The 14,316-nt window shown below is 45.8% G+C and overlaps 1 protein-coding gene across 2 annotated transcripts in view; it reads right to left on the bottom strand.

Annotated features, from left to right (window-relative positions):
- Positions 1–805: 805 nt before the first annotated feature.
- The window catches only part of Cnga3 (cyclic nucleotide gated channel subunit alpha 3), a 42,420-nt gene continuing 28,909 nt past the window's right edge, over positions 806–14,316 (bottom strand). For both annotated transcript variants that reach the window (XM_076915053.1, XM_034521696.2), the window contains 3 exons: positions 9,770–9,877; positions 6,298–6,404; positions 806–5,302 (listed from right to left, as the gene is read on the bottom strand). In XM_076915053.1, coding sequence (XP_076771168.1) covers positions 3,903–5,302; positions 6,298–6,404; positions 9,770–9,877 — 1,615 coding nt within the window. In that variant the 3' untranslated portion in view covers positions 806–3,902. The remainder of the gene's footprint in view (positions 5,303–6,297; positions 6,405–9,769; positions 9,878–14,316) is intronic.

The raw sequence follows: 14,316 nt of genomic DNA on the forward strand, positions 1-14,316 counted from the left end.
ATACAATAAAAACAGAAACTTGGCTCCAGTTCTGGCTCTAAGATACATGAGTGTGGCTCTATCTATATCAAATAACTCACAGATATCTCCTGGAATTCTCTCGGAACCATGTCTGTCCTTTCTCTTTCATGAGCGTACTTATTTTCCAGACACTTGCTTGTAGCATGAGTGCAGACTCAATGACCTTTAAGTTGTAGTTTATTCGAATCCAATGCTATTTGATTTTTTAAAAAATTGCTAGATGGCTTTCATTTTGGCCACTGGCCAAACCATTTTGGAAGAGATTTGGTATCCCTTTGTCATACCCATTTGTGGTTTTCCAGCACATTCTAGCTTCACAAGATGGTCTAGGTGTATGGTTTATTTTTCTCTGCTCCAGCCCCAGAATCATCCTGGTTCCTTTTATTAGAGAAAGATATTTATATACCAAGATGGGTGCTTACTGTGTTCTTTGCTCTCTGGTAGAACATGTAGTAGGTCATATTTGTCCTTTGTCCTTGCATTCTGATAGCTCTTTTTTTGTTGCTTTTACGATCAAGGCCACAGTAAGCATTTGTTCATGCCTCTGTGTACCCAGAGCATTGTCTTTTCTGCTTCTGGCTGTGTATGTGGCTTCCCAGGAAGTATACATCTCTAGTTTATCTTCACCTGATCTTTCTAGGAAGCCATCCCCCTAGGAATGCACCCTGGGGCTGAATCTTCCCTTATGGCAAGAGCCGAAGCAGGAGCCATTAGCACATTTTAATCCAGGTCTTTATCTTTCCTATATAAGTATAGATGCAGGCATAATTGATAGCCGGGACTGTTAAAACGTATTTGTTGTTATAATATTCAATGTTATAAAATACATAGCGTTTGCTGGTTACATTCTGCTGATGATATGAAATTGAATCTATGATCTTTAATAGACCGTCTAACCATTTAAAAGCGTTAAACATCAGATGCCCCCACAAGAAATGGTCATGTGAAGAAACTCAAATGCATAATTGAACATAGAGCATATTTTTTTGGTATGAAGTGCATTAGGATTCAATTATAGATTATGACTTCTACCCACTGAGACTTCAACATTGTCCAAGAAAGGGTTGCGAGAATTTTGTTTGAAAGAAAATTTTGTTAGAAAGAGAATTTTGTTAGAAAGAAAGGAGGAGACAGAGGAGGAAGCAGGAAGAAGGAAAGAGAAAGAAGAAAGAAGGGGTAAAGATAGAAAGGAAGAAGAACTTCCAACCTGCATTTAAGTGAAGGATGGAACACCCAAGTCCTGGTTCACAGTCACAGAACCCAAGTGCAAAAACATGAATGGAGCTGAAAGGGTTTGTAGCCCCATGAGGAGAGCAACAATACCAACCAACCAGAGCCCCCACGGTCTAAACCACCAGCACACAGGGAGAGACCCATGGCTCCAGCTGTATATGTAGGGGAGAATGGCCTTGTCAGGCATAGGTGGGAGAGGAGATCCTTGGTCCCATGAAGGCTGGATGCTGAGTGTGGGGGAATTCGAGGGTGGGGAGGTGGGAGTGGGTGGGGTGGGGCACATCCTCATAGAAGCATGGGGTAGGGGGTTCCTGGGGGGGGGAATGGAGTAAGGAAATAACATTTGAAATGTAAATAAAATACCCAATAAAAAATAGTTCTTGCAATATTCAGGCTTTCAGTTAGCTTAAGAGACCGAGGACACAGTTCCATGGGGGCTTGAAGCTTTTTCAGGGTAAAGGTTACAAGGACATTGGCCATGACTCTCAGCTTTTAAGTTTCAGTTTTCATCTTTGAAAAAGTGTATTTTATATGTATGGATGTGATGCTTGCGTTTGATGTGTGTACCTAGTGCCTATGGAAGCTGGATGAGGGTGTTGGATACCCAGGAACTGGAGTTATAGATGGTGGTTAGCCACCATTTGGGTGCTGAGAATCAACTCTAGGTCCTCTGGAAGAACAGCAGGTGCTCTTAACCGCTGATCATCTCTCCAGCCTTGGTTGTCTGCTCTTAAAACTCAAGCCACTACCCCAACCTTCTACCTGAGAGTCTCTACTGAAACATGGTTCTCCACTTAGAGTTAGAATGGGTGGTGGCAGGTGACTTCAGCAGAACTAGGCTACCCTTATAGTGACAGTCGGGGCTGGTATCCACTTTAGACTCCTTGGGGAATCTTACCATGCAATGCTGATACTACCCAAACTCAATGCTTGCTAATTTCTAGGAATCCCCCAACTTCCATATCATTGGTGGCCAGGAGAAGTTCTTACTCAAAGGCCTGACGTCTAGGATAAGGAGGGAGGTGGTTTTTGAAGCCACTGAGAAGTCAGAAGAGATGAGACATGCTGTTGCATCAAGTGGCCAGATGTCGCAGTGGCTAGATGGGGGAGTCTAGATTTGTTTCTCTGACTTGAAGGGATCTCCATTTTACAATGCTGTGATATTACAAAGTCAACATTTCCAGGGGTCCGGTAAGTACACGTATGGGGAGATGCCAGGCTCAGAAACGTAGCCCAATCTGCCTTGTATAAAGTTGAACTTAAGTTAAAAGTTTGTATTTTTGGCTTCTTGCTGTGTTCTTGGTTTTGTTTGTTGTTTGGGTTGAACCCAGAGCCATTGCACACACTAGGGAAGTGTTTTAACACCAACTTATGTCCCTTTCGTGTTTTCACAATCAGATGGGGATGAAGCGAGAGTAAGGAAGATTAAATAAATGTCCATTTTTAAAAATTTTATATATTTAATGTATGAGTGCTCTGCTGCACATGCATCTACCTTCCTGAAGAGGGCATCAGATCTACCTATAGATGGTTGTGAGCCACTGTGTGGTTGCTGGGAATTGAACTCGTGACCTCTGGAAGAGCAGCAGTGCTCTTAACCGCTGATCCATCTCTTCAACCACATAAACGTCCATTTCTAAAACAGCTAGGCTAAGGAGCTTAAATATACCACAGATTTTGTAAAAACTTAACTGGGCTGAAAACAGTGGAGTATGCCTGTGGTCCCTGCTACTTGGAAGGCTGGCAAGGGAACAATACTTGGGCACAGGAGCTGAAGGCTGGATTGAGTAACAGAGCAGGACCTTCACCTCAATGAATACGGGAAGGACTGCACGTTTGGATCTGCATTGGTCGGTTTTTATGTCAACTTGACACAAGTTAGAGTCATCTGAGAGGATGACTGAGAAAATGCCTTTTGAAGATCCAGCCGTAGGCAAGCCTGTGGAGCACTTCCTTAATTAGTGATGGATATAGGAGGGCCTAGCCCATTATAGAATTCTGGATTTTATAAGAAAGCAGGCTTAGCAAGATAAGAAGAACAAGCCAGTAAGCAGCTCCCCGTGGTGGCCTCTGCATCAGCTCCTGCCTCCAGGTTCCTGCCCTGTTTGAGTTCCTGTCCTGACTTCCTTCAGTGATGGACTATGATGTGGAGTGTAAGCTGAATAAACCCTTTCCTCCCTAACTTGCTTAGGTTATGGTGTTTCATCACAGCAATAGTAACCCTAATGAAGACAGGATCCCAGCACCCATGCTGGATAGCTCACAACAGCATGTAACTCCAGCCCAGGGGAATCCAACACCCTCTCCTGACTTCCACAGGCAATCAAACATATACAAACATAACTAAAAAACATTAGAATCACGCTCACATACGTTCATATACTCGATTGGAAACTCTTCACCCTTTCCAAAGCCGCAATCCTTGCTACATATCATGCAGGCCTCATGATAGTTTGGAACTTTATGGGGCCAACAGCCATGAGTCCCATTTCATAGATGAGGAAAACAAGGCTCTCCGTGCTGTCATACCACTCCCAAAGGATGAGTAGCACTGAGGTGAAACCACAATCAAACCTTTTACCACGAGGCTGTATAGTGTCTGACTGACAGCTGGCTCTGGGGAGCAGGAGGCAGAGCCACCTGAATTTTCAGTCAGCCTTTGAAGCATCCTCAGAATTCTCCCCGTCAGGTGAGAAGCCGTGACCCCTCCTGTTCATCTGGCTCTCCAGCTGGCTGAGCCGCTGTTTCAGCTTCATCTGGGAGGCACTGTACTCAGCCAGGAGTCGGGCAAACTTCGTCTGCAGGATGTCCAGGGCGGACTCCAGGTACTCCACCTTCTCTTCAATGTCCCTGGTATCTGCCCTGGCCGTGACCAGGTCATCATCAATTAGGTTGTCCTTCATCAGAATCTGTCGGCCTTTTTCCTCCAGAGCCCTCTTAGCGTCTGGGTACTCGGTGAGGGCCTCCATCAGATCATCCTTGGAAAGGCAGAACAGGTCTGAGTAGCCAATGCTCCTGATGTTGGCCGTCCTGCGGTTCCCTGACTTGCTCCCCTTAATGTTCAGGATACTAATTTCTCCAAAGTAACTGCCATCACTGAGGACCACAAACTGGGTAACCCCATCGTCAGCCACCACAGCCAGCTTGCCCTCCTTAATGATGTACATCTCCCTTCCAATGTCCCCCTTTTTGCATATGTAGTCCCCAGGGCTGAACACAGCGGGACGAAGCTTCAGCACCAACTCCACCAACAGCCCTGCCTCGCAGTCCTGGAAGATTCGGACTTTCTTCAGCGTGTCCAGGTGCACGTTGATGGCGATCTCAGCCTTCAGCTTGTCTGGGAGGTTTTTGAGCACTTCCTTTTCATCCACCGTCTTCCTGTTAGCCCACAGATAGTCAAACCACCGGATAACCCGAGTCTCCAAGTCCTTGGTTACTTTCCGGAACTGCATGTACTGTTTGATAGAATCGATCTTAGCCTGGAATTCTACCCGCGAAGCGTTCATGTTGGAAATCATGGAGCCCACATTTCCTACGATAGTGGCGAAGATCAGGACACCCACCAGGAAGTCTATGACCACAAAGAGATACTCCTCATCCTTCACGGGGGGTGGGGTCTCACCAATCGTGGTCAGGGTCAGGGTGGACCAGTAGAGACTGTAAATGTACTTCCTGGAGAGACGTCCATACTCCGGCTTGGAGATATCTGGATAGACCCAGGAGTCTGTCCCAAAACCAATGAACTTGGAAATGGCAAAGTAGATGCAGGCGTTCCAGTGGATGATGATGAGTGTGTACAGAACCAGGTTCCCTATCCTGAACATGTTTGGGTAGTTGGTCCTTGTCTCTGTGCGGTCAAAGAATTCAAAGAGCCGAGAGAACTTCAGGAGGCGGTTGAACCTCAGTTCCGGGTAGTTCACTCCCAACTTTAAATAAGCCAGGTCTGTGGGGATGAGAGACAGGATGTCCAGCTTGAAGTGCATGGTCTTTCTGTAATGTTTCCACAGCCTCTTAGTGTCCCTGACCATTAAGCCTTGCTCAAGGAAACCTAAGGAGGGAGAAGGGGACAGTCACTTGGGCACCAATGAGGCTTAAACTGCCTACAGAAAGATACCTCCCACCATGGTTATACAATAGACAGCGGTTTGTCTATGAGAGAAACAATATTAGACATAACTAATATTAATGTTGACACCCTGGTTTTTTCTATAATGTTTTAATTTCTTCTGTTTATTTTTTTTCTCTGCTGGGAATCGAACCCAGAGCCTTGCATAAGCTGGTTGTATATAACTGAGCCCACTCCAGTTCTCTATTCAGGTTTAAAAATTGTAAATTAATTGGGTAACTTTGAAAATAGAATGAATGAAGATTAAATTTTAAAAGACAAACGTATTAGAGAGTGTGTGTCATATTGAGGTCGGGTGAGGGAACACGAGCTTTCTTAATGTTATTCTCTCTCTGCTTTTTGTGTGTCCTTGAAAATATGAATCATCTAACTTCAAAAACTAAGATCAAACCCTGTCTCGAAAAACCAAAAAAAAAAAAAAAAAACCTAAGATCAAAGCCCACCAAGCTGGTATCACCAGTAATAGTGTTCAGTGAAACAGTGTTGGGCTTGTCCCCCAGAGCTAACGTCAAGAGGCACTTTTGCAAGTTCAAGATGTCATGGCTGCTAGCCGAAGACCTTTGCTAAAAAAGAAGATTAAGGCTGTCATCATATGTGACCCATACAAGTTCTGACCCTGTTTTGAATTTCACTTCTTTGAGGAGCTGGAGAGATGACTCAACAAGTAAGAGCACTTGCTGCTCTCTCAGAGGCCCTGAACTCATGTCTGGTTGTTAACCCCTGATCCTTGTTGAAGGGTTCAGTATCAAGATCCTGGCACCCACTCTGTGTTTATGGGTCTCCAGATCCCTCAGGCACCTCTATCAAAGATAGGTAATATCCAGTCCACTACCATGGACCTTCCTGAGTACTCTATGGTCCCCTCCCCCACTGAGGGCCTGTGACCTGGTCTAGTCAAGTCCTTGGGGCACACTCACCTGTCCGTGCCCGAACCAGCATGTCCACAACATAAAGGACATCTGCAGAGTAGTCCAAGACCAGCCACAGCATCAGGTGCTCTGACTGTAGCTCATCAAAACAGGCCCTGAAGAAGCCAAGAGCGAGATGTGACAGGATGGCCTAGTGTCAGAGCACAGACCATTTCCTGCCCTGTGCTGTGAATAGGCTCATTGTGACCAATAACCGTTATTCCTGCAGGGTTACACATGTCACTTAGCACTTTCCTCTGAGACTAAAACCTTCTATTTTGGAAGAGACTCTCTTAAGATAGGATTTTTTATAGAGAGGTGAAGCAACAGATATTCTAAAAGGAGGTGAAATACTACATGGATGCTCATTAAGACAGGAAGTAAACAATTCAAAGTAGATTCAGGAAGTCCCTGAAACTGAGCATATTCACTAAAACCCTCCCTCCTCATAAAGTAAGCAATAAAACCTGCAGAGAGTCATCATCAGGGAAGGCAAGCTACAAGGAAACATCTCAGACAAGTCAAGCAGCCTGGAAGAAGCAGAGAGGAGACTAGCTGAGCTTCTTAGAAGAAACAAAGACTGGATGAGCTACCAGAAAGAGGCTCTGACCAACCAAGCCTCTGAAAAAACGACTGTGATAAAGAACTCCAACCTGCTAAGCTGCCTACAGGCTGCATAATGTGCATCAGGTTTCCAGCTTTCACTAGCCATCACCCAAGCAGAGGTGGGCTTTGGTGATATAGCTGTTTTTGAGTCATTTCTCCTCCTGTAAGTAACCCCTCACCCAGATTCCTGTAAATAATTCCAATAAAACTAATTGGCTTACCAAGTTGGAGTCATGGGCTCCATTTCTGGAGCTAATAGAAGTGTGTGTGTGTGTGTGTGTGTGTGTGTGTGTGTGTGTGTGTGTGTTGTGTGTCCCCAGGAAAAGTCTGTCCTATGACAATGCAGTGGAATCACTCTAGGCTCAGAGAAGTTATGTTGTCCCACAGTCACTGGGCTCATAGGAAGAAGAGCTGAGGACTTAGATGTATAATGCGAATTTTAATGATACAGTGCAAAGTAAATATTCTACCTACCCACCCATTCACTCACTCAACCAACCAAACAACCACACAAACAAGCACTGAAACAACCAACTACCCAACCAACTAGCCACCTACCTACCCACCCACCCAACCAACCAACCACCCTAACAATCACTCAAACAACCATTCAACCAACTAACTACTCAACCAGCTACTTAACCAAAGAACCACCGAAACAACCATCTACCCAACCAGCTAGCCACCCACCCACCAACTCACCCACCCAACCAGCCAGTCAACCAGCCACCTACCCAAACAACCAAACATCCAAACTACCACCCAAACAATGACTAAGACAACTAACTACCCAACCAGCTTTCCACCCACCTACCCAGCCAACCAACCAACCAACCAACCAACCAACCAACCAACCAACAAATATCAATCAATCAATCAATCATTCAATCAAACAAACAAAAAACTGGGATTGACATTAGGTAAAGGGATCAAGAACCTGTTCTTTTTAGAGTCATATTCCAAAATATTTGAGAATATTTTTCCCACCTTTTACTTCATGTTTGCTGATTCTCACACAGACAGCACCCCAAGCTTCCTTCTTCACCCTCAAAGAACAGCAGGCTGCCCAGCCTCCCATGTTCTCCCCATTCACCAGCCTCACAGACCCTCAGATAGGGGGAGACTTAATCCCCAAGCTTCCACATCCACTTGTGTAGTGTTGTGCTTTGGATGGAAAATGTCCCCCTCCCCAAAGGCTCATGGGCTAAATGCTTGGTCACCAGTCTGTAGCATGCCTGGGAGCTGGTAGAACCTTTAGTTGATATGTCAAGGGGCGTTGCCTTTAAAAGGAATATTAGGTCCCTGCCTGTTCCCTTCCTCTGTATTTCCTTCTTCCCTACCCTGGTGTCTTGTCTTGTCAGTGGCCCAGTGACATTAAGTAGCCATTGTCTGACCTTTCTGAAATTCTGAGCCAGAATAAGTTTTTTTTTTTTCTTTTATAGTATTTAGTTTTTGTCATATCAGCAGAAATCTGACCAACTGCAGGGACACAAGTGTTCTCTGCATCCCAGTTAAGTAGTGACATCCTAAAGGCCACAGTGCAGCCTCCTAGGGCAGCCGTGTTTGTCTTACAGACTTTCCCAGGAACACTCCAAGGTCCAGTGTCTACTCAAAAAAAGAAGATGCTCTCCTACATCATGGTAAACCAGAAGGTGCAGTCACTCTCAAAGGGCTGTATTCTGGTTGGCTCAGGAGATCCTCTGACCCAGTCCAGCTTTCTTGCACAAGTACAGAGACCTGCCTCTGTGTGACTTCCTCACAGGCTTACTTGAGGACATCTCTAACCCTATACCTCCTCTTGGAGGGACAGTGAACCCTGTATCCCTGTCCTGCTAGGAAGGGCCTTCAAACCCCTTCCTTACCTTCAGAGAGGAGTAGCGGGATCTCCTTGTCCCCTCAGCAGCCTGCACCGTGCAGATCTGCTCAGGGAGGGGGTCACCTCACTGCACCCTTACCTAGCAACATGTTTTAAGAGTTGCTCCAAAGGCTTGCATGGTTTCCTCTAGTGACACACTCTGCAGGCTTGCTTAATAAAGCCCCTACCACTTCCCCAACCACAAGGGGGAAGCATCCTGCCCCAGTACCCACGGCAGCAGTTTTCCCACAGTTGGGGAAGGGATGCTTACTAGAAAGTTATAGCTCAGCCCTGTGGCTCCAACCTCTGCATCCCCAGAGCCCAGCGTAACTTCCTATGTTCTTTCCTTCTTCACCAGCTCACCCAGGGGAAACCCTGATACCTCTGATCTGCAGAAAAGCAACAGCTCCTTCTAAAATGCTTATCTACGAGCACCCCAAAGCCTGCATCCGCCCTCAGAAGAATAGCAGAACATGCCACTGGTCCAACATGGCAACCTGCCTAGGAAACCAGAAGCCCAGAATTTACCTGATGCATCTTCATTGAATGTGTACTCAACTGTAGGTTCACTCAAAATGCTTACCTAACCTCAGAACAGTGACTAAGCCTGTGCTCCTTCCCCATATAACCAAAATGCAGATTTCAGAGTGTCCAAATCCTCTGGGGGCCCTTCTCACCCATGATTCAGAGCACCTTCAGGGTCCTTTGTGAAATGGCCCAATTTTTACCAATGGAGAACCTAATGCAGTGGTTCTCAACCTGTGGGTCATGACCCTGGCAGGGTCACATGACAGATATCCTACATATCAGATATTTACATTATGATTCATAACAGTAGCAAAATTACAGTTATAAAGTATCAATGAAATAATTTTACAGTTGGAGGTCACAGTGGTTGAGAACCACTGACCCAAGGCAACAGAGCTCTATGGTGGCTGAGAAGAGAAAAACTCTCTGGGGAGACTTAGCACTCCTAGGCTTTGCTTCCCTCTCCCCCACTGTCCCTGCTCCAGTGCCTACCTGCACACCAGTAGACACCAGTTATAGAAGACCGGGAGAGCGATGGCAGTCAGCCAGCGGTAGTAGATGTTGCTGGAGGGGTCCACCACAATGGGGTCCTTCTTCTTGCTGGAAATACAGATGTACAGTACTATTTATGAAAGGGCTTCCGGTTAGGGATCTAAAGGCCTTCATTAACTTAGTGACCCAAGAGGAATTTTAGGTTGGGGATAAAGGAGTGGAGGTCACAACAGGATCTGAGTCCCAAGGGGGTCATATGGAATGTCTCTGGGGAGGACAGACTGGAGGTCTCTCCCAGTCCAACCTCCATAATTGTAAAATCTTGATGACTTGTTTCCACGTGCCCTGGGGCATCATTCCTGACCATTAGGCTTTGAACTGGAAACGAAAAGGCAGCATGACTGAACATTGGCCACTGAACAATCAAATCCTGGGGAGAGCTTGTGGCAATGTCGTTTCCCAGGGACCACCCACGCCTTCCACGGAACCAAGGCTGGAAGTGTGCACATCGATGACAGCTCTCAGTGCCTCCGAGGCAGTTTGTAAGACTGAACTTGGAAGCCCTGTAGTGTGTCCTCAGGCCCTCTCTACCTCTTGCTACATTTGTGAGAAGAGGGAGTTACTGATTTCGTTATGACTCATTGAGGCAAGGGTATTACTCCACTGGAGTGTTGAGAAATCAGTGACTCAGACTAATGTCATACAGTTTATCATTCACTTTCACTAACCCCTGGGAAGTTACACACAGCCTGAGGCCAGAGACATTTTGAAGCAACTGAAATTCACACCGGGGTGGAAACGTTAAGCCGGGTTTAAAAGTCACACGTCATGCGAATTGGCTGAATAGATTTTGGTTAAAAAGCTGACTGCAAAGGTCATGTATGGGGGTACATGCCTGTAACCTCAGGACATGGAAGGCTGAGGTAGGAGGATTAAACTCCAGGTCAGCCTTCGATACATAGGACATCCTGTCTATTCTAGTTTGCTTTCTGTTGCTATGATAAATACTGTGATGGTTTGTATATGCTTGGCCTAGGGAGGTGTGGTTCTGTGGAGTAGGCGTGTCACTGTGGGCATGGGCTTTAAGACCCTCACCCTAGCTGCCTGAAAGTCAGTATTCTGCTAGCAGCCTTCAGATAAAGATGTAGAACTCTCAGCTCTTCCTGCACCATGCCTGTCTGGATGCTGTCATGCTCCCACCTTGATGATAATGGACTAGACCTTGAAACCTGTAAACCATCCCCAATTAAATGCTGTCCTTTATAATACTTGACTTAGTCATGGTGTCTGTTCATAGTAGTAAAACCCTAACTAAGACAAATACTGTGGCCTACAGCAGTTTGGGAGAGGAGTTTATTTCAGTTTACACTTCCAGGTCAGGGCAGGAATTCAAGTCCTCTCTCTCTCTCTCTCTCTCTCTCTCTCTCTCTCTCTCTCTCTCTGACTTCCTCAGCTAGCTTTCTCATACATTTAGGCCCACCAGCCTAGGGGATAGTCCTGCCCACAGTGGGCTGAATCAGTCATTAATCAAGACAATATGGCATTGGAGTTAACTGATATATGCAATCCCTCAGTTCAGACTCTCTCACATGACTCTGGGTTGTTTCAAGTAGACAGCTGAAGCTAATTAGGACACTGTCTGACAAACCAAACCAAGATAAGTGGACCATTAAGGAGTTTTAAAAAATAGTTAGATTTATTTGGCATATATTGCTATCAGAAAATGTGATTTAAAAGAGGAACCTCTTATCTTGCAGACCTGTAGATCGAAAGTCATGAATGGGTCTCACTATTCCCAACACAGAGCTGTGATCTCCTTTAGAGGAGCCATTTTCCTTCCTACCCCCACTTCCCTTGTTTGTAGTGGTGGCGGAAGTCCTTGCACCTATAGGCCTGCAGTTCCCATGTTTTTTGCTGGTTGTAATGCACAGTTATATCTAGCTTTACACTGCTGTGGCCAGACTGTGGAGCTGGCTGGCTGGGTAAAGTGCTCACTGTACAAACATAAGAACTAGAGTTTGGATCCCTAGATCCCATGTAATGACTGTGTAGACATGGCGGCTGCCTGCAATCCCAGCACTCAGGAGACAGAGACAGAACGTGCATGGGGCAAGCTGGTTTCCAATTGGTGAGCTCTGGGTTCAGTGAGAGGCTCTACTTCAAAAACTATAGTGAAGAGTGACAGAGGAAGACACCTGGCTCAATTTCAGGTTTCTATATGCACAGATGTGCATGGACACACACACACACACACACACACACACACACACGTAAGAGGAGGTGGAAGAGAAAGAATTTAAAAAGTGTCTACTCTTCTAATCCTTGGAACTGGTTGTCCTAGTTAGGTCTAACTGAACTTGACACGTCCCAGAGTCATTTGAGGGAGTCTAAGTTGGGATTTTCGGACCTGTTGTCACCTCTGTGGGAAATTGTCTTGATTAAGATTGATGCAAGGGGAGCCAGCCCACTGTGGGTGGCACCATTCCTAGGCTAATGGATCTGTGCTCACAAAGAAGAGAGGAGGAGGAGGGAGAGGAGGAGGAAGATGAGGAAGAAGAGGAGGAAAAGGAGGAAGAAGAGGAGGAAAGGAAAAAGAAGGTAAGAGAAGAGAAAAGGAGGAAAAAAGTAACAGGAAGAAAAGGAGGAGGGAGAAGAGGAAGAAGAGGAAGAGAGGAAAAGGAAAAATAAGAAGGAAAGAGAAGAGGAGGAGGAGGAGAAGGAGGAGGAGAAGAAGCAGAAGCAGTCACGGCCACCACTGCAGCAGGAGCAGCTGTGTCATTTCTTGGGTTTTGACACCATTTCCATCCCCAGTGTGAGTTGTTATCACCTGTCTAACCCTTCTAAATTTTGTCAATAAATATATTTTTTAATTTTACTTAAGCCCAAGGATACCTTCCTTCATGAAGGAGTTTTGGGGTATAGAACTTTCGTAGGAGTCCCAGAAAGCTCCATTTAGCAAAACGCCTTTAACATACAGCCAAGCCTCAGCTGGTCACAGCAGACTCACATCTGACTCACATCTGACACAGTGCCAAGCTTCAGCCAACTGAGTCGTTGTACCTAATCCCCAGCCATCAGTGCTGCCGTCATTACAGGCTACAGCTCTGAGATCCTGTTTGGTTTTGGAGCCACCTGATTCTAGTACCGTGGATAAAACAGACTTGAGATATTAAAAAAAATAATTTTATCTTTCGACAGTGGATGAGAACAAAGAATTATTCAATTTAATAATCAAGAAGCACAAAGACAAGTCCTCCGCCTTAATGAATGTCACCAGCAGAGGGCGCTGTTCACAAGCTTATTGGACCCACTGGACACTGCAGTCTGGGCTTGCTTTGGTCCGGCTTTGAGGCTCTGGGTTATAGGCTTTGGCTTTTCAAAACTCCTGCTACCCAACTGTTAAGGACCCAACCAAGTGCTATCCAGCTGCACCCCTGGATCTATCCAGCACTGGCCCAAACATTATACAGACTTGCAAAATACGGTTGTTTTGAGCTAAGAGCAATTCGATCCCAAAGGAAGAAGTTATTCTGTTTTTGGGAACTTAAGGAGAAATTCTGGAAATGAGAAGCTGGGTACAAAGAAATGGCCCAGAGAGAATTGTCACCTACAGCCAAACATCCCCATTTGGTGACAGTGTTCAGTTTCATCCCTTTATCTGTGTCTTGCTGTGTGGATCCATGAAATGGGTCCTGGGACAGCTGGTACCTTATCCTTATCCTTGGCCACATCCTAGCCACAGGACACAGCATGAGAAATTCTGCAGGCCGTTTATGGCTCCCATCCCTAGGAGCCTTTCCCTGTCTGGAAATCAGAATTTCCAGGAGCAGGCACACATCGTGGTAGCCACAGCTTTGTGGCCAAATCATTTTGTTCTTGATTGATGGTATCTGAGTCAATGGTTTTGCTCTCATAGTTTATACAAACCAGACACATTCTTCCTTCATGGAGGGGATTAAAGTTCTGCTTAACAGACTGGGAAGAAAATAAATACCAATCTCTGGCCCTTTGTTGACTGTGAGTCAAGCAATTGGCCATTTTCTTCTGATGTTGATGGCTTCCCCTGACCTTCTGTGAGGACCCCTGGTGTTTCTAAGAGGCAGAAGCCACAGACCTCTATTTGCCCATGAATGCCTGTGGTTACCTGTGGCCAAGTCTATCCTCACTCACACAGTCCTGGGACTCTTGTCCTGATACTCACACCCCAAACTCATCTGCTCAGCATCTGTGACAGAACCTAGTCACAGCAGGTCAGCTTTCAAGAGGCTGGTCACCAGAGGAAGGATATTTCCTCCTCAGGTGGCTCTGATGGTTCCCTGGGGATTAGCCCAAATTGGCCTTAAAACAGGGCCATTTCCCTGGTTCTCAGGAACTTGGGGTTGTAGCATAGAAAATTCGTCCTTATGGCAAAGGAGACTACCCCACTGGTCTGCGAGGGAAGTCCAAGTTTCCACTCCCCAGTATGTAGTAAAAGAGAGTATTAAAACAGAAAGGATTTGTTTCCTGAAACACCCTGGCTTCCCAGATGATAAAAACAAAGAATAAAA

The sequence above is a fragment of the Arvicanthis niloticus genome, chromosome 17, assembly GCF_011762505.2.
Source record: "Arvicanthis niloticus isolate mArvNil1 chromosome 17, mArvNil1.pat.X, whole genome shotgun sequence".
NCBI lineage: Eukaryota > Metazoa > Chordata > Mammalia > Rodentia > Muridae > Arvicanthis > Arvicanthis niloticus.